General features: G+C 51.0%; 2 protein-coding genes and 1 non-coding gene across 12 annotated transcripts in view; all 3 read left to right on the top strand.

Moving 5' to 3' along the window:
- ZC3H4 (zinc finger CCCH-type containing 4) overlaps nucleotides 1–4,422 on the top strand; it is a 43,799-nt gene extending 39,377 nt beyond the window's left edge. For 9 of the 10 annotated variants that reach the window (XM_073796058.1, XM_033846148.2, XM_033846154.2 and 6 more), the window contains one exon: nucleotides 543–4,422. In XM_073796058.1, the coding sequence (XP_073652159.1) occupies nucleotides 543–2,062 (1,520 nt within the window). In that variant the 3' untranslated portion in view covers nucleotides 2,063–4,422. The remainder of the gene's footprint in view (nucleotides 1–542) is intronic. The other variant, XM_073796057.1, reaches the window with a different exon arrangement.
- A 10,754-nt stretch (nucleotides 4,423–15,176) lies between these two features.
- On the top strand, nucleotides 15,177–15,249 carry TRNAE-CUC (transfer RNA glutamic acid (anticodon CUC)). Its single transcript has one exon. It is a non-coding gene; the product is annotated as a tRNA-Glu (tRNA).
- A 5,987-nt stretch (nucleotides 15,250–21,236) lies between these two features.
- On the top strand, nucleotides 21,237–23,601 carry TMEM160 (transmembrane protein 160). Its single transcript, XM_033844676.2, has 3 exons — nucleotides 21,237–21,479; nucleotides 22,611–22,703; nucleotides 23,248–23,601. Exons 1-3 carry the CDS (start codon nucleotides 21,272–21,274, stop codon nucleotides 23,511–23,513), a joined length of 567 nt encoding a protein of 188 aa, XP_033700567.1. The 5' UTR covers nucleotides 21,237–21,271; the 3' UTR covers nucleotides 23,514–23,601.
- Nucleotides 23,602–23,645: the final 44 nt, after the last annotated feature.

Here is a 23,645-nt window from a genome sequence, read left to right as displayed (position 1 = left end):
AAACGTTTTGAGGGGCCTGGGAGGCACGTGTCTGTGAGCCCCAAGCGCAGTGAGAGCCAAGGCAGCAGTAGCTGCTCACAGGCACTCAGAGCCAGGCCTGCCGTGCTGGGGCCTGAACCTGCCCAGGAGGTGAGGAGGTGGCGGCAGAGCCCTGGACTCGGAGTCTGAGCTCAACCCTGGCTCCGTCCCCTATCTTATGGCACTGTCTGTGCCTCTGTTTTTCTTATCTGTCAAATGGGCGTGATGATAACGCTATATCCTGGGTGTTTGTGACAAATAAGACAAAGTACTTAGAATGGTGCCTGTACGGGGAAAGGTCCATAAACGATAGCCAGAGACCTGCCAAGCTCGGTGCTTGGCCTGCCTGAGCTCACTGGCTCTTCGTGGCATCCTGTGCTGGGGATGGGGTGTTGTAAGAGAGGAGAAACTGAGGTTCTGAGAGGTAAGAGGCAGGGGAGTGGGCTGCCATGGGATCCAAAGAGGACTGGTGGCAGATGTGGTGGCCACTCACCCTCTCCCTGCTCCTTTCTGCTTTTTCTCAGGTGACACTGGAAACTGGTACTCAAGTGATGAGGATGAGGGTGGGAACAGCGTCACCTCCATCCTGAAGACCCTGAGGCAGCAGACGTCTAGCCGACCCCAGGCTTCTGTCGGGGAGCTGAGCAGCACTGGGCTGGGGGACCCCCGCCTCCAGAAGGGACACCCCACGGGAGGGCGGCTGGCTGACCCCCGCCTCAGCCGGGACCCCAGACTTAGCCGCCACGTCGAGGCTTCCAGCAGTTCAGGCCCAGGTGACACAGGACCCTCTGACCCTCGACTGGCTCGCTCCCTGTCTACCCCCAAGCCCGAAGGCGGCCTTCATTCCAGCCCCGCAGGCCCCAGTGGCTCCAAGGGGTCTGGACCACCCCCTGCAGAAGAGGAGGAAGGGGAACGGGCCCTTCGGGAGAAGGCTGTGAACATTCCCCTGGACCCCCTCCCTGGGCACCCACTGCGGGACCCGCGCTCGCAGCTGCAGCAGTTCAGCCACATCAAGAAGGATGTGACCCTGAGCAAGCCGAGCTTTGCCCGCACTGTGCTCTGGAACCCTGAGGACCTGATCCCCCTGCCCATCCCCAAGCAGGATGCAGTGCCCCCCGTCCCTGCGGCCCTGCAGTCCCTGCCTGCCCTGGATCCCAGGTTGCACCGCACCACCACCTCGGGCCCCCCCAACCCCCGGCAGCGCCCAGGCACCTCTACAGATCCCAGCACATCTGGCTCTAGCCTGCCTGACTTTGAGCTCCTCTCTCGCATCCTCAAGACTGTCAATGCCACTGGCCCCTCGGCGGCCCCTGGCCCCGGTGACAAGCCCAGTGACCCTCGAGTGCGGAAGACACCCACCGACCCCCGGCTGCAGAAACCAGCAGACTCTGCTGCCTCCTCCCGGGCAGCCAAGCCTGGCCCCACCGAAGCGCCCTCTCCAGCTGCCAGCCCCAGTGGGGAGTCCTCCCCGCCAGCCACCGCCCCCTATGACCCCCGCGTGCTGGCAGCCGGCGGCCTGGGCCAGGGCAGCGGGAGCGGGCAGAGCAGCGTGCTGAGCGGCATCAGCCTCTACGACCCCAGGACTCCCAACACGGGTGGCAAAGCTGCAGAGCCGGCCGCTGATGCAGGCACGCAGCCCAAGGGCCCTGAGGGCAACGGCAAGAGCTCCGCCACCAAGGCCAAGGAGCCCCCATTTGTCCGCAAGTCTGCCCTGGAACAGCCTGAATTGGGGAAGTCTGGGGCAGATGGGGCCGCAGTCACGGCCACAGACAGGTACAACAGTTATAACCGGCCCCGGCCCAAGGCCGCTGCGGCCCCCGCCGCTGCCACGGGCGCCCCGCCAGCAGAGGGCGTCCCGCCCCAGCCCGGCGTGCACAACCTCCCGGTGCCCACCCTCTTCGGGACCGTGAAACAGGCACCCAAGACGGGCTCCGGAAGCCCATTTGCTGGCAACAGCCCGGCCCAAGAGGGTGAGCAGGACGCTGGGTCCCTGAAAGATGTTTTTAAAGGCTTTGACCCCACTGCCTCCCCCTTTTGCCAGTAGTGTTAAGCCGGAGTCGAGCGCTCCCTGCACCCCACCCTTCCCAGGGCAATATTTAAGGGCAGCAACCAGAGTTGGGGACTTGGGGGGAGGGGGGAGGGGGTCTGGGTGTTCTTTCTTTTCTTTTTTCCTATTCTTTTTTCTTTTCTTCCCCCACCCTCCTTTTTTTTTTAAAGTAGTACTTTCTTTGAAACATATAAATTGTATATAACTATCTTTAACTTCTGGTCAGTGCTGCGGGGCTCCTAGGCTCCCGCCAAGAAAACCTACATGTGCATGTGTACAGTTGCGAGTCCCCTGGGCCTCAGCCCCAGCTGGCACTCCGCCTGGCCTGGCCAGGCCTGATTTTCAGGGACTTCTTAAAGGCTGGGGCCCCAGTTTGGTGGCTGGGGGTCTGGTGGGTTTTCTGGGCAGAGCTTGGCCCCTCCCCCCCATCCTACCCCCCCCCCCCCCCCCCAGGACAAAGGGAACAGCAGGCGTCGAGAAGGCACTGAGCACTGCTCACCCTGTGGTGCATGAGCAAGAAGAGACGGAGCCGAGATGGTGGGAAGGACCCGCATGGAAGCAGGTCTAGGCATTTCTGCGTCTCCTCTGCAGTGTGCAGGCCATGATGACCCGCTTCAGGGGCCAGCGGAAGTGAGAAAGTGTCAAGACAGAAGGAAAAGAGAAAGAGCCTTCGGAAGCTGCCTGGGCCGGGAGAAACAAAGTCCTTTTCCACTGCTGTCTCATCTGGATTCACACACCGGCCTCCCTGCCATCCTCCGTCCAGAGTTCATCCCAGAGCAAACCGGCACCCTCCAGCCTGCGACAGGAGACTCCGGGTGAGAAATGGACCTGGAGTCGGCAAGGCTGGTGTGGCCAGGAGCTGCCTGCGAGAGGCAGAGCACGCGCTTTCCGTCAGCTTAGCCCATCCCGTCCTGTCGTGTCCCGGCCGTGCCTTTCCCCCTCGTGCTGGGCTCTGTCCTGGGCTCAGAAGGCAAAGTGCCCAGTGAGCCGGCCCCGGCCTTCTGGGGACAGCTCAAGGATCCATGGCACGGCCACGCCATCAGGCTCCTGACAGAGGGATCCCTGGGTGGTTCTCGGCAAAGTGTTTTGCTTTCTCCGCTTTCTTCACATCTCCTTGCACCATATTTTTAGGGCCTGTGGTTTTGGTGTGTTTGGTTTTCTTCCAAGCTGACAGGTGCATGGGTTCGAGGCGTGTACAGGGTTGGATTTGTGGATACTTCCGGGAGGGGGCCTGAGGACACGGTGGGAGACTAGCCAGGGCAGGGTGTGGGCTACTGGGCCCTCTCCAGGAGAGGGACTGGGACCCCCACTGTGGGCAGGGGCCATGGGACCCAAAGCCTGTATCCTGCTCTCCTCATCCGGCTGAGCCGGGAAGGGAGCATAGATGCCTGCCCGGGCTCCGCCTGACCTCCCCCAAGACCCTGGCTGAGGTCCCATCCTGTCCACAGAGCCCCAGAGAAGGCCTACCCCGTGGACGTGGCCTGAGGGGAACCGGCGAGGCTTGTGCGGCCGGGGCTCCCTCCCGCCTGTGTGCCGCTACAGGCCGGCCGTCTCCTGCCTTTTTCCTCCTCATCCCACCGTCTCAACCACCTCGCTTAAGGGCCCTGACTCTTTCTTACTAATAATGAGGAAACATGGTGTCCCAGCCAAAGGGTTCCCCCTCCCACCTCCTCGGGGTAGGAGGTTAAAGAGGGTTCAATACCAAACGCCCTGCCCCAGAAGAGAAATAGTCTTTGAGTTTGGGGCCGGAAGCAAGGGCGGGAGAGGCAGTGCGCCATGATCAGGTTGGTTTGGTTTGTCTTTGTGTCTTTTTGTTTTGTTTTAAACAATCATCAGTGAGATTTTTCTTCAGCCACCAGTGTTGGCCTTGAAGCAGAGGGCTGCAGCCCGTAGTGTTTGTAAAATAAGAAAGAATACACAGTGTGGCTGTGGTTGGGTTTTTTTTCCCCTCCTTTGAGAATTTTTTTTATAAAAGCAAAATTAAATACTTTTTTAAAACTGAAATCTGTGGATGAAATAGAAGCTGGAACCCACCTCTTGGAATATTCAGCCTAAGAACCTCATGGGACTATGAATTCACCTGAAATTTTCATTTGCCATCAGGCTGAGCTTTTAAAGAAAAATTGTTCTCTAACCAGGATTGTAACAAAAGTGTAAATACTATTTCAGAGTTGAAAGTTGATGGTGCAAATATGTATATAACGTACTGTATTTTTACAATGATCGTCGCATGACTCTATTCCACCCCTTTTTGTACTCCATATCTGTCTTCCAGAAACGTCACCTGCCCTTTCTCCTGTGGTCTCTTAATCCAATAATTGTATTACTGCCATTAAAGGATGCAGTTATTTTAAAAAGCCTGTGGGTCTTGTTTCTCCGTGCTGCCCCCACCATCCCTTGTCCCAGAAATGACAGGGCGGGGGTGAAACCTTGAAACCAGGGTCTCTTCTGGGTGGCCAGTCCCAGGGTGACATTCATGATGACACTGTGGGAATGGTGCCTCCCAACAGCTCCAGCTTCCCTTAGCGGCTGACAAGCTGACGACTGCATTCCACAGTTCTTGAGCTCTGGCTCCGGGCCAGTCTCGGCCTTTAAGGACACAGGTGGCCCACACAGGCATGGTCCTGCCCACCGCACAGATCACAGAAGAGGCCAGTGATGAACTCAGGACAACTGGGCTGGCTGCTAAGGATGAGAAACGGGAGCCCTCTAACTGCTGTAGACTGTGTCACCTCGAAATCTATATGTTGAAACCTAGTCGCCCAATGCGATGGCGTTTGGAGGTGGGGCCTTTGGGAAGTGATGAGGTCAGGAGGATGAAACCCTTACGAATGGGGTTAGTGCCCTTATAAAAATGAGACCCCCACAGAGTATCTCTGCCCCTTCCTCCATGTGAAGATGTGGCAAGAAGACAGCCATCTGGGAACCAGGAAGAGGCTCTTCACCAGACAGACGCTGAATCTGCTGGCACTTGATCTTGGACTTCCAGTCTCCAGAACTGTGCTATTTTGTTACAGCAGCCCCAGCGGACTCAGACATTACCTACTTGTTAACCAGGAGTCTTCTCCGGGGAAGCCGCAGTCGGCGAGGGTGAGAAGGGAGCAGGACTTGGCCTGGAGAGTAGCCATGTGTTCTTTGGACTTCCTTTGGTTTCTGTGTTTCAGTGGGCCTCTTAATTTTCCATGACTGCCATATAAATTATAGAAGCCAAGTGGTTTAGAACAGGAACTTGGAGGGGGGCGGGGGAACAAAACAAAACAAAAACAGGAACTTGCTACATTACAGTCCTGGAAGTCAGAAGCGTGACACATCTCACTCCATGGTTGCCAGGGCTGCCTACCTTTCTGGAAGAACAGGGAGATTCTGTTTACGTGCTTTTTTCAGCTTCTGGAGGCCACCCACCCACCTTGCCTCGTGGCCCTCTTCTGTCTACAAAGCCAGCAACGTCACATGTCTCTGGCCCTTCTTCCATTGTCACATCTTTCTCTGGCCACAGCTGGGAAAGGTTCTCTGCTTTTAAAGACCCATGTGATTAGATTGGGTAATCCAGGATCATCTCCCCATCTCAAGATCCTTCATCACATATGCCGAGTCACTTTTGCCATGTAAATTACATATTCATGGGTTCTGGGATAAAAACATGGACATCTTTGGGGAGCCGTCCTGCCCTTTAATTGGGATCCTGGGTATTTCTCAGAGCAGGGTTCTCACAGCCCTTACGCTGGTTGCTGGTCTAAGCAGGTAAGCTCTAGGTCTCTGTCAAAAATTCAGGGTTCAGCCTTTGAATTTCTTCTAATTCATCCACATTGAGTAAGGATGATTTCACCTGTAACTCAGAACTCCAGCTCAGAGACTTCCGTGGTGGTTCAGTGGTTAAGAATCCGCCCTCCAATGCAGGGGACGCAGGTTCGATCCCTGGTTAGGGAACAAAGATCCCACATGCTGCGGGGCAACTAAGCCCACGCGCCACGAATACTGAGCCGCCACACACTGGAGCCCACGTGCCACAACTAGAGAGAAGCCCACGTGCCGCAAGGAAAGTTCCCGTGTGCCGCAACTAAGGCCCGATACAGCCAAAAGTAAGTATTTTTTTAAAAACCCCAAAAAACACCAACTCAGCTGCCTTAAACAGGCAGGAGTTCATCATCTTAGGTAAGAAGGTAGGGTGGTTTCAGGGTTGGTAAAAGAGTTAACTCCAAGTTCACTCAGGTTCAGCCCATCTTACCACACTGCCGGTCTGGGGCAGCAGTACCGCTCGTGATGGCAAGATGGCTAGAGCATCTTCCAGACTTCACCTCCTCACCCAGCCAAGTGCAGAAGCAGAAAAGAAACTTGTCTATGTATCTATGAGCAGGGAAACGCTTCCCAGAAGTCCCTCAGTCTTCCTTTCAGGTCTCATTGGCTGGATTAGATGGTGTGACCCTCCCTACGTTGGTCCATGGCAAGAGGGGAAATAGAGATCTGACGTCTGGTTCTTAGACTAATCAAAGATCCAGCGTCCTGGGGCTGAGCACATGGCTGCTTGGAAGGTGAACATTGCAAACACCCGTGGGGCTCGTGCAGGAAGAAGGCGGCGCAGGAGTTTGAAGCCGCAGCGGCGGTACAGGCATCATTCAAGTGTTTGGGGCATGGACCTTCTCTGCACCAGAGCCTGTGCTTGGCACCGGGCTCCAGCAGGAGTGACCCACTGTCTGGGGTGAGGTGTGCAAGGAGAAGGAAGGTGGCACTGGGGCTTGGGAAGTTGGCAGGTCCTGGAGAGCCTTGAAGGCTGTGTTACAGACATGGGCAGGGGAGAGCTTGTATTCAAGTAACGACTGGAGTCAGAACCTTCCATCTGGCGGAGGTGTAGGACATGGGTTGGCCAGGGCAAGATGGGGTGGGGGTAGGGCGAGTGGGGAGCCTGGTGGGATGACAAAGCAGGAGGATCAAGGGGCTGGGCATCAGATGGATTTGAGACTCAGAGAATAGCGCACATAGGAGTTGTAACTGGGTCAGATGTGGCAGGTGACAGAGATGAGGGGTCAGGACAGGATGTCTGAGGCAGCCCAGAGGAGGGCAGTTCCCTTACTGAGGTGGCACATGTGAGGAGAAGGTGGTCTTGGAAGGGGCTGAGTGCAGCTTTGGACCTGGAGCTCTGTGCTGCAGGCCGTGAGAGGCCCCTCCACAGAGCTGGTCATCAAAGCTGCAGGAACGGATGGCATCACTCGGGAAGCACGTGGAGCTCTGAGCAGCATCGCTGTTGGAGGAAGAAATGGAAACTGAAATGGGACAGGAGTGGCCATCAAGCATCGGCTGGTGAGTGGGGCTGAGAGCCTTCCGATGGGACATTGGGAACAGCAAAGAATGCCAGGTGTTCCTCGGGTGCCTGCCCTGCCCCGCCACCTAGATTCTACAGGTGTGAACATTTACTGTACTTGCTTCATCATACATTTAGCCAACTGTCCATCCCTCCATCCACCCATACATCATATTTTTGTTTTCTTTGTTTTGTTTTGTTTGCTTTGCATGTGGGACCTTAGTTCCCTGAGCAGGGATCGAAACCATGCTCCCTGCAGTGGAAGCGCAGGGTCTTAACCACTGGACCTCCAGGGAAGTCCCATATTTTTGGATGCATTTCAAAATAAGTTCCAGACATCAGAACACCCTAAATCCTGCAACATGTGTATCATTAACCAGAGTTCAATATTTATTTACGTTCCCTTTTTTTTTAAGGTGGAATTTCCATATCGTGAAATGCACAAATCTTACATGTACACTCGTGGAGTTTTCAGAAATGCATCCATCTAGGTACCCCAAACCCCTATGAATCTAGAGAACAAAGTTCCCTTGTGCCCCTTCCTGGTCATTTCCTGCTCTTACCCTCCCATGGGCAGCCACTCTTCTGGTTTCTTTCCTTCTTAGATTACTTCTGCATCCAAGTAATCTTGGATGGTCAGTGCCTATATCGGCAGCTCATTGCTTTCATAGCGGTGTAGTGCCCCCTTGGACGGTGGACCACAATCACTCCTTCACCTGCTGAGGGATGTTTGGCCATTTCTACTTTGGGGATGTTATAAATAAAGCTGCCGTAAACATTTGCGTACAGGTCTCTGTGTGACCATAGCTGTTCATTTCTCTTGGGTAAATACCTAGGACTGAGATTGCTGGGTCACAGAGCAGGTGAACACTGAGTTTTACGAGACTGCCTAACTGTCTTCCAAACTGGTCATACCATGTTACAATTCCCAGCACAGTGAATGAGACTTCCACTTGCTCCACATCTTTGCCAGCACTTTATTTCGTAATGTATTTAATATTACTATTTTTAATTGAGGTGAAATTCACATAAAATTAACCATTTTAAAATGAACAATTCAGTAGCACTTAGTACATTTGCAATGTACAGCCATCACCTTTTTTTAGCTCCAAAATTTTTCATCACCCCAAAAGGAAACTCATTATTAAGCATTACATCTGAAAAGATCCTTTTTCCAAAAAAAGGTCATATTCACAGGTTCAGGGGCTTAGGATGTGAACATATATTTGGGGGGGCCACCTTTTAACCCCCTACACTACTCTTTCAGCTGGTTCCAGGGATGCAGGCAGGGAAGGCTCTGATGGTCCTGGAGGACCTTACCAACTCCCTCTGACATCTGTCCTGGGATGTGTGTGCCATGGTTGCTGCCACTAGAGTATTTCTCACCTAGCAATAAAACATTTTGGATGAGATATGATCATTCAATAAGATTCCTAGGAACACTTTACCGGGTATTTGCAAAAGACCCACCTAGGGGAAAATGAGCCAGCTGCTTTTTCTCCCAACAGTGTTGTCCAAGGTGTGAGCCTGGTGAGCATTTCTTAACGATACTCGGAAACAATTGGGTTTTTTTGAATAAATTTATTTATTTACTTACTTTTGGCTGCGTTGGGCCTTTGTTGCTGCGCGCAGGCTTTCTCTAGTTGCAGCGAGCGGGGGCTACTCTTTGTTGCGGTGTGCAGGCTTCTCATTGCAGTGGCTTCTCTTGTGGCGGAGCACAGGCTCTAGGTGCGCGGGCTTCAGTAGTTGTGGCACACGGGCTCAGTAGTTGTGGCATGTGGGCTCCAGAGCGCAGGCTCAGTAGTTGTGGCGCACGGGCTTAGTTGCTCAGTGGCATGTGGGATCTTCCCGGACCAGGGCTCAAACCGTGTCCCCTGCTTTGGCAGGTGGATTCTTAACCACTGTGCCACCAGGGAAGGCCAACAAATTTTTTTTTTTTTTTAAGATTTGGAGCTTATCAGTTGTATTGGCAAAGACGGGCGAGTTTATGCTGCAGAAACACAGACTCCCAAATCTCAGTGGCTCATCCGCAGCTCAGCAGGAGGCTCTGCTCATCACAGTCACCGAGGGACCCAGGTTGGCTGAAGCACTACCCCTGGAACAACTTGGCAGCAGTGAGGGAGGTGGAGAAGAGCCCACCAGCTCTTAAATGCTTCCTCCCCAAAGCCAAGGACTTTGCTTTGGCTACGTTTCAGTAGCTAAAGCGAGTAAGGGGGCCAGCCTAACTTCAAGGGGATGGGGAGGTGCAATTCTACCAAGTGGCCAGGAGGCGGAGAGCTGGAAATATTTGGAGACCAGGACTAATGTTTTCCACATCAGCCCTCCCCATTTCTCCCAGGCATCCCTCATTGTTTGCAGGTGCCATGCCAGGGGCTACATTGCCAGCTGAGGAGGTGTGGTGGCTTGGATCTCTCACTGCAGGGAGCGTCATTATCTTAAAGCCTCGGTTGTTGCACCCAGAGATTCACCACCAGGTTTGTGTGGAGGCCACGCCCCTAAGCCTGTTCCAGCCAATGAGTGAGCTGGGGGTGGGGAGGGGTGGGACCCAGGGATGAGGGTTTGTTGGGCCAGAGAGAGGGAGAAAACTGGTGTCTCCTCTAAGGGCCCTAATCCTATTGGATCAGGGCCCCAACCTATGACCTCATGTAACCTTAATTACCTCCTTAAAGGCCCCATCTCCAAATAACAGTCACATTGAGGGTTAGAGCTTCAACGTATGAATTTTGGGAAGACACAGTTCAGTCCTTAGCACCCGCCCTGTCCATTCCACCATATCCCCAGTAGCCCACTGGAAAAGCAAAACCTTTCACATTCTTTCTTATTTCTTCTGGTGGTTACTCTGTTTCTCTCAAAATATGTCAACTTTAGGTATTTCCTGCCAACTTCCTGCTCCCTTCCCTCCCCCTTACTTTCAGGCTGCTCTTCTAAATACTATGATACCTCATTCTCTGTGTCTTATTCTCTCAACCAGCAGTGCCCACTAGAATGTTCCACAATGATGAAAATGGATGTGTGTGATGCTTTAATAAAAAGTTAAATAAGAAATTCCAGGGCTTCCCTGGTTCTTCCACTGCAGGGAGCACTGGGTTCACTCCCTGGTCAGGGAACTAAGATCCCACAAGCTGTGCAGCCAAGAAACAAACAAACAAAACAAAACAAAAGAAAAACGTAGCTCCTAAGAAGATTAAATTATATACGCAGAAAACTGCGTAATTCTGTCCTACCGTTCCATGCTAGATCCTCACTTTACAGGGAATGGAAAAAACAGAGAACTAACTTACCTGGCATCACCTGAGTCAGTCTAGAACAGACAGCCAGAACCATTTTAAGGCCTCACATGCTATCACATGTACTAAAACAATAACCACTAACACATACACACACAGTACGTGAGATGGTGCTGGCCCTGGGCTGGGTGTTTGCATGTATTGAATAATTTCCAGAACTCCATGAAGTAGGTCTTATTATGTTCCCATTTCACAAATGAAGAAATGGAGGCCCAGAGAGACGAAGCAACTTGTCCTAGATCAACAGCTACTGAGTGGCAAAGTCAGTCTCCAAATACAGACAGTCTGGCTCCAGAGTCATCTTACTCTTGGGGAGAGAGAGCCCCAGGGCTTGCGGTTGTCAGAGGAATCCAGAGCGATGCCCTTCCTCCCCTCTTGATCAGTATCTGATCAGGAAAACTGAAACCACTCCAGGCATTTAAACCAGAGGGAATGTAATACAGGGAATTGGACACCAAGAGGCTGGAAGGGCTGGAGGAGTAAAAGAGGCATAATCGGGTTACCACCGATTAGTAGCTGCGGGAAGCTGCTAGAATCCCCAGGGTCAGTGTAACAAGAAAATGACGGTGTCACCCAGAGACTGCTATGTTGCTGAAGTAGGAACCAGGCTGCCTGAGCAGGACTTCTGAAGCTTGAGTTTGGCAACCTTCCCTCAGGGCGTCACCAGAAGCCAGGGGGGAAAAAGCTTCTTGCTTTTATGCCTTCCAACTGACAGAAACTAACAGGAAACCATCTGGCAAAGGAGATGGAGAAATGTAGTTTGCAGGCTTCTAGCCCCTGTTGTAGAGAGGAAGGTATAGGAGGGCAGTGAGTGTGGATCTAACATACTGACTCTCTTTTTCATGCCCCAGGCATCTGCTGTCTTTGAGGGGCATGTGAAACCTTCTGCTGCGTGAGCTGTTACTCTTGTAGGGGACCCAGCTGTCACCCTGGGGTGTCCTCAGAGTCACAGCACAACTATAGAGGAGGGTCTGCAGTGAGGAGGAGATGGGACAAGCTGGTGGAGGAAGAGGGGAGAGCGGGGAGATGACCCCTTCGCACTAAGCCTTGCTTCACCCTGGACCCCTCCCTTTCTCCCCAGCGTGTCCCAGAAATTGCAAGAGCAGGCTCTGCATCTTCCCTGAAAGGCCTCTACTTCACCCTTCTCTTCCCCACACAGCTCACTTTATCCAGCCTTCTGTCTGTTGCTTCTGCTACGCCTCGCGGATGATCTGATGTGTCTTCATGAAGGACTTTGTTAAGACAGATAGCCAGTGCTCCAAGCCAGCGGTCGTCTAAGAGATAAACACACAGACCACATCTTGTGGGAGAGGAATGCAGGAAAGCCTGGAGAGGGAGTGGATGGATGGATGGGTGTCCAGGAAAGACCCAGCTTTCTGGGCATCTGCCAGGTGTATAGGACATATGATCGCCTTGTACAGTTGTGCAGGTTTAACACTGAACAAGGACATCGCACCTAAAAGGACATCATTCACATGGAAATCATAGATTTGTAGACTGATGATGACAATTTACTAGCATTTCGCAGAAAATTCTCTTGTTCTAACCAGATCAGTGTAGTAGGATAATTTTCAGGTAAGTGGAGACACTAAAGGAGAGTCTTGATCCTTGGATGGGCTGGGGGCCAAGGAAGTGGGGGGAGGGAAAGGAAGGGAATCCCAGAGGGGGACACAAAGGTGGAGGGAGGGAAGGTCTGGCAGCCTGGGGGGCAAAGTCTTGAGATTAGAAGGGGGAGTTGCTTTTAGCAGAGATGAATGAGCAGTTCAGGGTTAGGTGGGGTCTGAGGGACAGGGAGGACAAGGCTCCCATCAGAGCCTTCAGACCCCTCCATTTCATCTCCTCATGTCTCTTACTTACCGCAAGTGGGCGGCAAGTCTGTGTCCACCAGAGGGATATCCAGGTCCAGAGATGGATAGGACGCTGAAGCTGAGGCAAACATCCAGGAAGCCACAGGGAACAGAACAGCTCAGGGGGCAATGGGAAGGGCCCCAGCCACTCCCTGCGGCTTGGCCTGCCCTGACATTTCTGCTTTCAGAATGACGTTTCTTGGGAAATAGCTGAAGGTGGGCAAAGGATACAAACTTCTGGTTAGAAGATGAATGCATTGTGCGGATCTAATGAGTACAGGTAACAGTACTCTCTTGTATACTTGAAAGTTGCTAAGACAGTAGATCTTTTAACTTTTTTTCTTTACCATGCCACGCGGCTGGCAGGATCTTAGCTCTCCCACCAGGGACTGAACGTGCACCCTCGGCAGTGAAAGCACAGAAAAACAGATCTTAAAATGTTCTCAACACACACTGAAAAAAATGGTACCCGTGTGAAGTGAGGGAGGTGTTAGCTAACATTATATGTATATGTTATATCGAATATATATGTATATCGAATGTATATGTATATATGTATATGTATATGTATATATGTATATCGAATCATCACACTGTACATCTTAAACCCAATCTTATACACCAATTATATCTCAATAAAGCTGGGAGAAAAACCCAAAATGACATTTCTCCTCTCTCCCACCCCCCACCCCAGGTTACAAAAGCAATCTTTTTTTTTAGAGTTTTATTTATTTATTGGGTCTTCATTGCTGCACGTGAGCTTTCTCTAGTTGCGGCGAGTGGGAGCTACTCTTCGTGAGGTGCACGGGCTTCTCATTGTGGTGGCTTCTCTTGTTGTGGAGCACAGGCTGTAGGCGCGCAGGCTTCAGTCGCTGTGGCACACAGGCTCAGTAGTTGTGGCTCACAGGCTCTAGAGCGCAGGCTCAGTAGTTGTGGCGCACGGGCTTAGTTGCTCCGCGGCATGTGGGATCTTCCCGGAGCAGGGCTCGAACCTGTGTGCCCTGAATTGGCAGGCGGATTCTTTTTTTTTTTTTTTTTTTTTTTTTCCTGTTTGCGGGCCTCTTACTGTTGCGGCCTCTCCCGTTGCAGAGCACAGGCTCCGGACGCGCAGGCTCAGCGGCCATGGCTCACGGGCCCAGCCGCTCCGCGGCATGTGGGAACCTCCCGGACCAGGGCACGAACCTCTGTCCCCTGCACCGGCAGGCGGATTCTTAACCACTGCACCACCAGGGAAGTCCCCAAAGCAATCTTAATGGTAAAATTTTTTGGATAACTCCCTCCTACCCCCAAAAAATGGGAAGAAGAAAATAAGTATTACCCAGAATCTCATAAAGCAAGTTATTCAGTCTGTTGTCACAGGGACACCTTGTTCCCTCACATGTAAAACCCTCACAACCCAAGCCTTCTCTTCCCTGGATTCACATGTTCACTTTCTGTAGTACATCCTTGAAATCATTTTTACAAGGAAGAGAATACCTGGGTGTGGGGAGGATAAAAAGTGGAGAGGTGTTATTTTGTCAAGAAAACTGCTATATACCAGCAATAACCAACCAGGAAAGTAACAGAAAATCAGATAACCTTCCCAAGAGCGATAAAAAAAACTAGAAAGTATCTCGGAAGTAACTTAATGAAGAACACACAAGGACTTTCTGGAGGTGTCAAATACTCCGGACAGAGTTAATTTTATTCAAAATGCCCACTGCAGTAGAGAGAATGCTCTGAGCTCCGAAATCTGCAAGCGGGAATTCCCCGGCGGTCCAGTGGTTAAGACTCCGCTCTTTCACTGCCAAGGATCCAGGTTCAATCCCTGGTCGGGGAGCTAAGATCCCACAAGCCGCGTGGTGCAGCCAAAAAACAAACAAAATCTGCAAGCATCTTAAAAGTCAGACAGAAAAAGACATTGCTTATCTAGGGTAAGAGGGTTTCGCAGTCAAGGGGAAGTTGCCTAGATGAGGAAAAGTAACCATGGTGGTTTGCAAGACACATAGGAAGTGTGTCTTCCTGGGGTCAGTGCGTTCTCAGGAGAAGCTGATGAGGAGGCATGTCCCACTTTTCAGTCCTTCGGAGAAGAGGGAAGCTATAGTTGAGGGCCTGGGGGGAGGAGACAAGCCAGACTTAAGTTTGCATAGAGCAAAACAGAGGGTGAGAGATGGGCCATGAACACCTGGTTGGACAAAATGTTGAAATCTTATTCAAGGACAACCTGAATAAATGCCTTCTTTGTGGTTTTCACAACTTGACATTGTAATTCCCCTCCACACTCTGAAATGTCCTGCCTGCCACAAAAGCTGATCGTTTATCTCCTTGGTTCATTGGGTTCATTGTTGTGTCCGTGGGTGTTGGAACAGTCCCTGACATCTAGTCAGTTCCTTTTTAAAAAAAAAAAAAAAAAAAAAAAATATATATATATATATATATATATATATACACACACACACACATATATTTATTTATTTATTTATTTGGTTGTACCAGGCCTTAGTTGCAGCAGGCAGTCTCCTTAGTTGTGGCATGTGAACTCTTAGTTGCAGCATGCATGTGGGATCTCATTCCCTGACTAGGGATCAAACCCAGGCCCCCTGCATTGGGAGCACGGAGTCTTATCCACTGCGCCACCAAGGAAGTCCCCATCTAGTCAGTTCTTGATAAAAATATATTCTTTAAAAAAATGTTTAGGGAATTCCCTGGTGGTCCAGTGGTTAGGACTCTGCACTCTCACTGCCGAGGGCCTAGGTTCAATCCCTGGTCAGGGAAATAAAATCCCACAAGCTGCGTGGCATGGCAAAAAAAAAAAAAATTAAAAACGGAGATATAATTGACCTATAACACTGTATAAGTTTCTATTGTAACTGTGATGATTTGACACACATTGATCCATACATACAATGACCACTGCAGTATGATTACCACTGCAGTGTTGGAGCACCTCCATCGCATCACATAATTATATTTTCTTTTCTTGTGATGAATAAAAATATATTCACTGTAAAAGGATACCAATGCCTGATCTCGCCCTCCGATCCGCAGGTCCTGACTATGTTGCTCCAAGATGGGGCTGGAGCATTCATGTTTTTCTTAAAGCTCCCGATTGATTCGTTTTAGAACCACTGATGGAATCACAAGTGCAGAGGCAACTGGCCAGCTCTGTCTCCTTAAAGAGGATTTGTTTTCTCTGCAATGACCCTTTAATCTTTTTTTTTTTTCTCTCCTTTCTCATCTGCCTAAAATCATTCATCAGCCAAAAATGTGAGAAATGTGTTTCAAATATTTTCAGTTCCCATTTAAGCCCATTTAATGCTTAACGTTCATTGCCAGCAGGCAGACTATCTAGTACAGCCCGTTTGAATTCCCTCCCCAAGTTTAAACCCCCAACCTGCCTCTCCCTCCATAAAATCCAAGCTCTTCCCAGTAGGAGAGGAAGGAGCAGAGGTCGACAGGGGCCTGGCCTAGCCGGCCTTGCAGCCATGGTTCTGGAGGGTGATGGAAAGCTGTGGAAGATCTTCACCCTCATAGGAGGGTTTAAGCTGGGGAGAAACATCATTTGATGCTCATTTCAAACCTCTTCCGGGGACTTCCCTGGTGGTCCAGTGATTAAGACTCCGTGCTCCCAGTGCAGGGGGCTGGGTTCAATCCCCTGTCCTGGAACTAGATCCGGCATGTCACAACTAAAAGATCCCGCATGCCGCAACTAAAAGATCCCACATGCCGCAACAAAGCTCCCAGACGTGGCAATGAAGATCCCACGTGCTGCAACTAAGACCCGGTGCAGCCAAATTAATTAATTAATTAAAAAATCTTCCACCTGCTAAGTCCGTTTTCCACTGAGCCCTCAGCACCACATTCAAAAGACATACATCAGATCATGCTACACCCCAGCTCAAAATCTCCCACTGGCTCCCATCACGAACTATGGCCCACCAGACTCCAATAACCCACCCCTGCCCCCCATTCTCTCTCTGACGTCCTCTCCTCCCAATCTCCCCATTGCTTAGTTCTGCTCTAACCATACTGGCCTCCTGGCTATTTCCCCAGCGTGTCAAGCACGCTCCGGCCTCAGGGCCTTTGCACTTGCTATCATCTCTGACTGGAGCACCCCGCCTCATCACCTCATGGCTGACTCCCTCTTGTTACTCAGATTACTACTCACATGTCACATCCTCAAAACTTAGTGATTTAAAACAATAAATGTATTATCACACATAGTTTCTGTGGGTCAGGAATCCTACAGGAGTGGCTTAGCTGGGTGGTTCTAGCTTGGGGTCTCCCATGACCTTGGGTTGGGGCTGTGATCATCCAAAGAATTGACAGGGACTGGAGGGTCCACTTCCAAGGAGGTTCACTTGTGTGACTGGCAAGCTGTTGCTGGTTGTTGGCTAGGGCCTCAGTTTCTCTCCACGTGGGCCTCTCCGCAAAGATGCTTGAGTGTCCTCACAATGTGGCAGCCAGTTTCCCACAGAAAAGGTGATTCAAGAGACCAAGGTGGAAGTCGTAATGTCTTTTGGAATCCAGCCTTGAAAGTCACATTCTGTCACTTCCACAGCATTCTGTTGGTCACACAGAGCAGTCCTGATTGGGCGTGGCAAGAGACTATACAGGGGACATCCCTGGTGGTCCAGTGGTTAAGACTCTGCGCTCCCAATGCAGGGGGCCCAGGTTCGATCTCTGGTCAGGGAACTAGATCTTGCACGTGGCAACGAAGATCCCGCGTGCTGCAGCTAAGACCCGGTGTAGCCAAATAAATTAAAATACAAAACAAAACAGGGACTTCCCTGGGAAGTCCATGGGACTTCCCAGGGAAGTCCAAGTCTTCCCATGGGAAGAATCCATCTTCCCATGCAGGGGACACAGGTTCAAGCCCTGGTCCAGGAAGATACCACATGCTACAGAGCAGCTAAGCCCACGCGCCACAACTACTGAGCCTGCGCTCTAGAGCCTGTGAGCCACAACTACTGAGCCCATATGCCACAACTACTGAAGCCCACATGCCTAGATCCCATGCTCTGCAACAAGAGAAACCACCGCAGTGAGAAGCCCGCGTACCGCAACAAAGAGTAGCCCCTGCTCGCCACAACTAGAGAAAGCCTGCACACAGCAACGAAGACCCAAGGCAGTCATTAATTAATTAATTAATTAATTAAAAACAAAACAAAGAAGGACTATACAAAGTGTGAAGATCACTGGATCATCTTAGAGGCTGGCAGCCACACTGTCTCATTTTCTAGCTCATCACCTTGACTTATTTTCTTCATGGATTTGACACTACCTGAAATTACATTAATTATTCCTTTGTCTCCCTTCCCCAATAGTGTCATGCCCATAGGGGCTGGGACAGTTTTCTATTTTGTTCACTGCTATATCCTCAGTTTCTCAAACAGAGGTTGGTACATAGTAGGTAATCAATAAATATTTGCTGAATTAATAAATGGAGAATCTACTTTAGGGGAGGTCTTTAGATCGTTGAATGAGCTTTTTTTCAGGTGTCCAGGTGAAAGATAACAAGGGTTTGGACTAGGGAAGGATTGGAGAGAAATAGATAGGTATTGATATGGTAACCTGTCCTCTTGCAAGTTTCTGATCTCTCCTTGCTACAATCCATCCTCCAAAGAGAGGCAGAGTGATTTTCTTAACAGATAAATTAAACATTGTCTGTTCCCTCCATAGCGCCATAGCTCCCTAGTGCACAGGATCAGGAATTAAAGGTGACCCAGGAGCTAAATGGGGCGATTTTGGAGGGTTAAGATTATCGATGCCTTGCTCTGGTTGGGGTTAAGGAGAGCAGAGAGCTGCTTTTCTGGATTCAAAAGATCTCTACACACTCTAGGTCATCTCAGACAATATAATTATCACAGCTGCCCACAAGAAACTAAGGAAACTCTCTCATGATGGTAAATAATCGTCATTTATTTTATTGTTATATTCAGTTTCCTACACTCACAGGAATCTTTCCTGGGCCCCAGATTCTTTCTGCAAGTCTCTGATCATGCTTTAGCTGCTCCATGCCTACTCATAGTTCCAGTTTCAACTTAGGCACCCCCTGCTGACCCCACATCCAAGCAGGGTTAGTTGCCTTATCTGGACTCCTCTAGTGTCCCAGACTTTCCCTAGAATTTACTTATTTAGCATATTTATCGCTTATTTTCTGCCTTCCCCTCTAAAGCAGGGGTCCCCAACCCCCGGGCCATGGACTGGTATCGGTCAGTGGCCTGTTAGGAACAGGGACGCACAGCAGGAGGTGAGCAGCGAGTGAGCAAAGCTTCATCTGCCGCTCCTCATCGCTCGCATTACCTCCTGGACCACCCCTCCCACCCCCCTGTGGAAAACAGGTCTTGCATGAAACCGGTCCCTGGTGCCAAAAATGTTGGGGATCACTGCTCTAGAATGTAAGCTCCATGAAAGCAAGGAACTTTCCAATCCATGAACATGGTATATACATGTCCATTTATTTAGATCTTCTTTAATGTGTCTCAACAGTATCTTGTAGTTTTCAGTATAGAAATCTTGCACATCTTTTGTTAAATTTATTCCTAAGTATTTTTTTTGATGTGGACCATTTTTTTTTAAGTCTTTATTGCATTTGTTACAATATTGCTTCTGTTTTATGTTTTGGTTTTTTGGCTGCGAGGCATGTGGGATCTTAGCTCCCCAACCAGGGATTAAACCTGCACCCCCTGCATTGGAAGGTGAAGCCTTAACCGCTGGACCACCAGGGAAATCCCAGTATTTTTGTTTTTGATGCTAATTGTAAAGGGAATTATTTTAAATCTCACTTTATAATTGTTTCCTGTAAGTATATTAACATAAGACTGATTTTTGTATATTGATCATGTATCTTGCAGCCTTGCTAAATTCATTTATTAGTTTCAGTAGTTATTTCGATTCCTTAGAATTTTCTATATAAACAATCACATCACAGGAATTCTCTTGTAGTACAGTGGTTAGGACTCCATGCTTTCACTGCTGAGGGCCCAGGTTCAGTCCCTGGTCAGAGAACTAAGATCCCACAAGACGAGCGTCCAAAAAAAAAAAAAAATTACATCACATGTAAATATTGACAGTTTTACTTCTTCCATCTGATCTTTATGCCCTTTATTGCTTCTTCTTGCCTTATTGCACTAGCTAGGATCTCCAATATAATTTTGATCAGAAGTGGTGGGAGTGGAAATCCTTGATTTACTTCAATCTTAAGGGAAAAGTAGTAAATATTTTACAACTAAGAATGATGCTGGTTGTACGTTTTTTTGTAGATGCCCTTTATCAGATTGAGGGAGTTCAGGGCAGAGGATTTTATCTGTTCACTGATTTATACCAAATGTGTATCATAATGCTGTCAGAGAGCAATTTCTCAGTAAACACTTGTTAAATGAATGAATGCGTATAAGATGCATGGCACAGTGGCTAGTAATTTGGCATTGGACTTTAATTAACTGTGTGATTTAGGGCAACTAATTTAACCTCTCCTCTTCCTTCTCTGTGAAATGGGGATAATAATGGTATATATTACCTAGGGTTGAGGATTTAATGAGAGTATCCACATAAAGGAAGAGCACAGTGTCTGACATGGTTAGTGCTCAACAAACATTAACTTTTATTACCTCACTTCTCTGAGCCTTATTTTTTTTTCCTCTATAAAAGAGGGAATGTTCTAATCCTTAACGCCTAGGGTTATGATGGGGTTAAATGACATTATGCACATAATGTGCCTAGCACAATTCTTGGCACAGAGGAAGTCATTAATAAATGTTTGCTATTATTATTTACCAAGTCCCCTACCTATATTGAACGGAGAGACATGGAGATCTGTTGATCAAGGACCCAGTCCACTGGAAGCTCACAGCCTGATAGCAGGGACAGATAAGTATAGAAATCATTACAACACAGTGTAAGAAGGGCATATATAAAGCCATCTGTGGACCCAGAGGCAGAAGCTGGCTGCTGAAATCTGACAGTTAAATCAGGTCCCTCTCAACTCAGACATTGGCTTAGACCTAAAAGGAAACAGTTGTTTATAGCAGGAAAAATTGGAAACAATCTAGGGCTTGGGACAACTTGTGGTACGTCCTTATAATGCATCAGTGTGAAGCTTTAAACTTGCTGTGGAATAGGGGATGGGAACTGGCTGGGGGCACCGGATGTGAATTACTTTTCATTAGACCACTTTGTAACTTGCATCTTGTACCATGTTCAAAATAAATAAAATTTTTAAAATAAAAAAAATTATACTATGGAAAAATATTCAGTGCCACCGGTCAATGTTCACGATTGACCGCTACCATATGAAAAAAATTAATTTGTCAAACGGCAACCGTTTACACCCGCCTAGAAAAAAGGTGGAATAGGGGTACAACAAAATATTAGCAGTAACCGCTCATTAGTGAGATTAATGTTGAATTTTACTTTCTCCTCTGGGCTCTTCGAGATTTTGCAAAGTTTCTACATTAAGCACCACGAGTTTTGATTTGTTTTTTGGCTATTAAAGTTATTAACAAAAACTACAAGTCCCGGTAGACATAGCGCCTCCGACTTCTGAAGACCGGCCTTCCCCCTGCGCAATGAACGCTGGGATTCGAAGTCCAGCCCCAGAAGCAAGGTGGGACGCACAGTACCGGCACAGATGACAGAGGAGGGATCACAGCTATTTCAACCAATGAACAGTGCGCACCGGACCTGAGTGGCACACGCAAAACCAATAGATGAGCGGCTAAGCCTGAATGACGTGCGCTTCAGCCTACGGGCGGCCCATGGGGCGGTGCGGTGCGCCGCCGCCGTAGTGCGAACCATGGGAGGTGGCTGGTGGTGGGCTCGGGCTGCCCGCCTTGCCCGACTCCGCTTCCGGGGGGCGCTGCTGCCGCCTCCGCGGCCCCGGAGCGGGGGCGCCCGGGGGTCCTTTGCTCCTGGCCACGGCCCCCGCGCTGGGGCTTCGCCGCCCCCAGTGTCCGAGCTGGACCGCGCAGACGCCTGGCTCCTCCGGAAGGCTCATGAGACAGGTCTGGGGCTGTGGCTGGGGTCGGCCCGGATGGGAGAGGGGGATCCGCATAGCCGAGCTGTCCGCGCGCGCGAGTGGAGGATGGTGGTGGGATTTCTGCTGGAAACGGGGCCCGGGCTCAGGGGGGAGAAGGGCTTCCGTGTAAGCGCAGGCTGCAAGAGCGCAGTCTGTCCGCATAGGAGACGGGCTTGTGGATGGGACCGTGGGTCTGGTTTATGGGGTGCAGTAGGGATTGGAGAGGTTGGTCGGGCCAGGACAGGCAGCCTTATCAAACTGCGCTGTCTGGGTGGGAGAGGCTTCCAAAGAGGGCTATGGGCGGGGGAGTTACCTACAAGAGGGGGCCTCGTTGGAGGGGCCAGTTCAGATTAAAGAGGCGACCACTCTGCATAAAGCGGGAGCGTGGAGCCCCACAGAAGAGGGAGGAAGTTGCGGATTAGAAGAGGGAACAACCAATAGAAGAAAATCTCTGGGCTGATTGGAGGGCGTGCTTCTCCTGGCTGCAGGGGGCGGGGCCCCATGTGGGCGGTGGGGTTCCGGATTGGAGAGGACTGGTCTTGTAGGTACAGGACGGGGTAGGGGTGGGGGGATTGTAACCCGACTAGTCCCCGTTAGTGCCACACCAAGGACTTGAATGGATGTGAATGACACCAAGGAAGAGCATACCCAGCAGCAGACAGTGAGGTTTCAGAAAACTGAAGGGGAAGGCTGGAGAGAGGCCTGGGGGAGTGTGTGTGTGTGGGGGGGGTAACAATTTGTCGGGAGGTCTGAGGAAGAAGTGAGGGGGCACCCCTTGGGGATACACATGTGGGAGGACGTTGACCAAGATGACCTCTTGGGACCTTCCTGTCCGGTCCTGAAATTTTGATCTTAGATCCTCCGCCGGATTCTGCAGACTGTCTTGAATCTTTGGTGTTGCAGAGTTTGGGGTGGGGAGGGGCTCAGAGATGGAGACGAGAGAGGGTTTTGGGGGGATAGGGTTTGGTAGGCGGACCGCCAGGACAAGGTGGGGATTTGGGGCCAGACTGGGCGGTGAGATGAAGAGGCGCCCCTCAGTTTGACTGTCTGGGCTGGGGGGCTGCAGAGCAGGGTTTGAGCTGATATGGATTTCTCCGCCCCGCCCCACACCCTCCAGCCTTCCTCTCCTGGTTCCGCAATGGCCTCCTGTCATCAGGCATCGGGGTCATCTCCTTCATGCAGAGTGATATGGGTCGGGAGGCCGCCTACGGTGAGTGCAGACCCCAGTGTCGCCCCCACCAGGGAGTGGGGCGCTCCCTCCCCCACTGGGGAAGGTAGACTCCTTCCCCATCCCGTCACCCCCCCAGAGTAAACGTCGCTAGAACCCCTCATTCTTCCCCCACCGGAAGCTGCCTCACCTTCACTTGTGAGTGTCCACCTTCTACCCACCCCATCCCTACCTCCTGGGCACTGGACCCACCAGAGGGGGTGGCTCAGGGCAGGGCTGTGGGTCCTCATCCTTTCCAATCTAACTTCTCAACAAAGATGAGGGTCTCTGTCCCAGCCCCACCCCCAGCCTGGTCCTGCCCCTGCCCCTCCGACCTTATCTTTGCTCTCAGACCAGCCCCCCACCTCCAAGCCTAGCCACCCCTCCGATTCCTTCTCCTGTCCCCGACCTTGGCTCTGTACTGTCCCTGACCCCTACCCCGCTCTTGAGTGTGCCCCATCCCCTTTCTAACGCCACCTCAGTCCCGTGAACGGCCTGGGTCCCCAGGATCAGCCTCCCTGACGCCGGCCCGCACTCTGTCCCACAGGCTTCTTCTTGTTGGGCGGCCTGTGTGTGGTGTGGGGCGGCGCCTCCTATGTGGTGGGCCTGGCGGCGCTGCGGGGACCCATGCAGCTCTCGTTGGGGGGCGCGGCCGCAGGCGTGGGCGCCGTGCTGGCCGCCGGCCTGCTCTGGGCTTGTGCCGTCGGCCTCTACATGGGCCAGCTGGAGCTGGACGTGGAACTGGTGCCCGAAGACGACGGGACCGCCGCAGCGGAAGGGCCGGACGAGGCGGGCCGGCCGCCACCGGAGTGAGCTGCAGGGCCGCGGCAGCGGGGAACGGCTGGGCACCGGACTGCCGGGGCCCGAGGACCGGGACATTAAAACCTGACCCTTCCCTTGCTCCCGATTCCGAGTGGTGGTTGCTTTTGCGGGGATGCTGAGCGA

The sequence above is a fragment of the Tursiops truncatus genome, chromosome 19 (assembly GCF_011762595.2).
Source record: "Tursiops truncatus isolate mTurTru1 chromosome 19, mTurTru1.mat.Y, whole genome shotgun sequence".
NCBI lineage: Eukaryota > Metazoa > Chordata > Mammalia > Artiodactyla > Delphinidae > Tursiops > Tursiops truncatus.
Note: the sequence above shows the minus strand (reverse complement) of the source record. Positions and strands in the feature narration are given on the sequence as shown.

Excerpts from the sequence above, each read along its gene's own strand:
- TMEM160 (XM_033844676.2), top strand. The coding sequence starts at position 21,272 with ATGGGAGGTGGCTGGTGGTGGGCTCGGGCTGCCCGCCTTGCCCGACTC. Across the intron at positions 21,480-22,610 it reads CCGGAAGGCTCATGAGACAG|CCTTCCTCTCCTGGTTCCGC; the intron begins GTCTGGGGCTGT and ends CACACCCTCCAG. Across the intron at positions 22,704-23,247 it reads GGGTCGGGAGGCCGCCTACG|GCTTCTTCTTGTTGGGCGGC; the intron begins GTGAGTGCAGAC and ends TCTGTCCCACAG.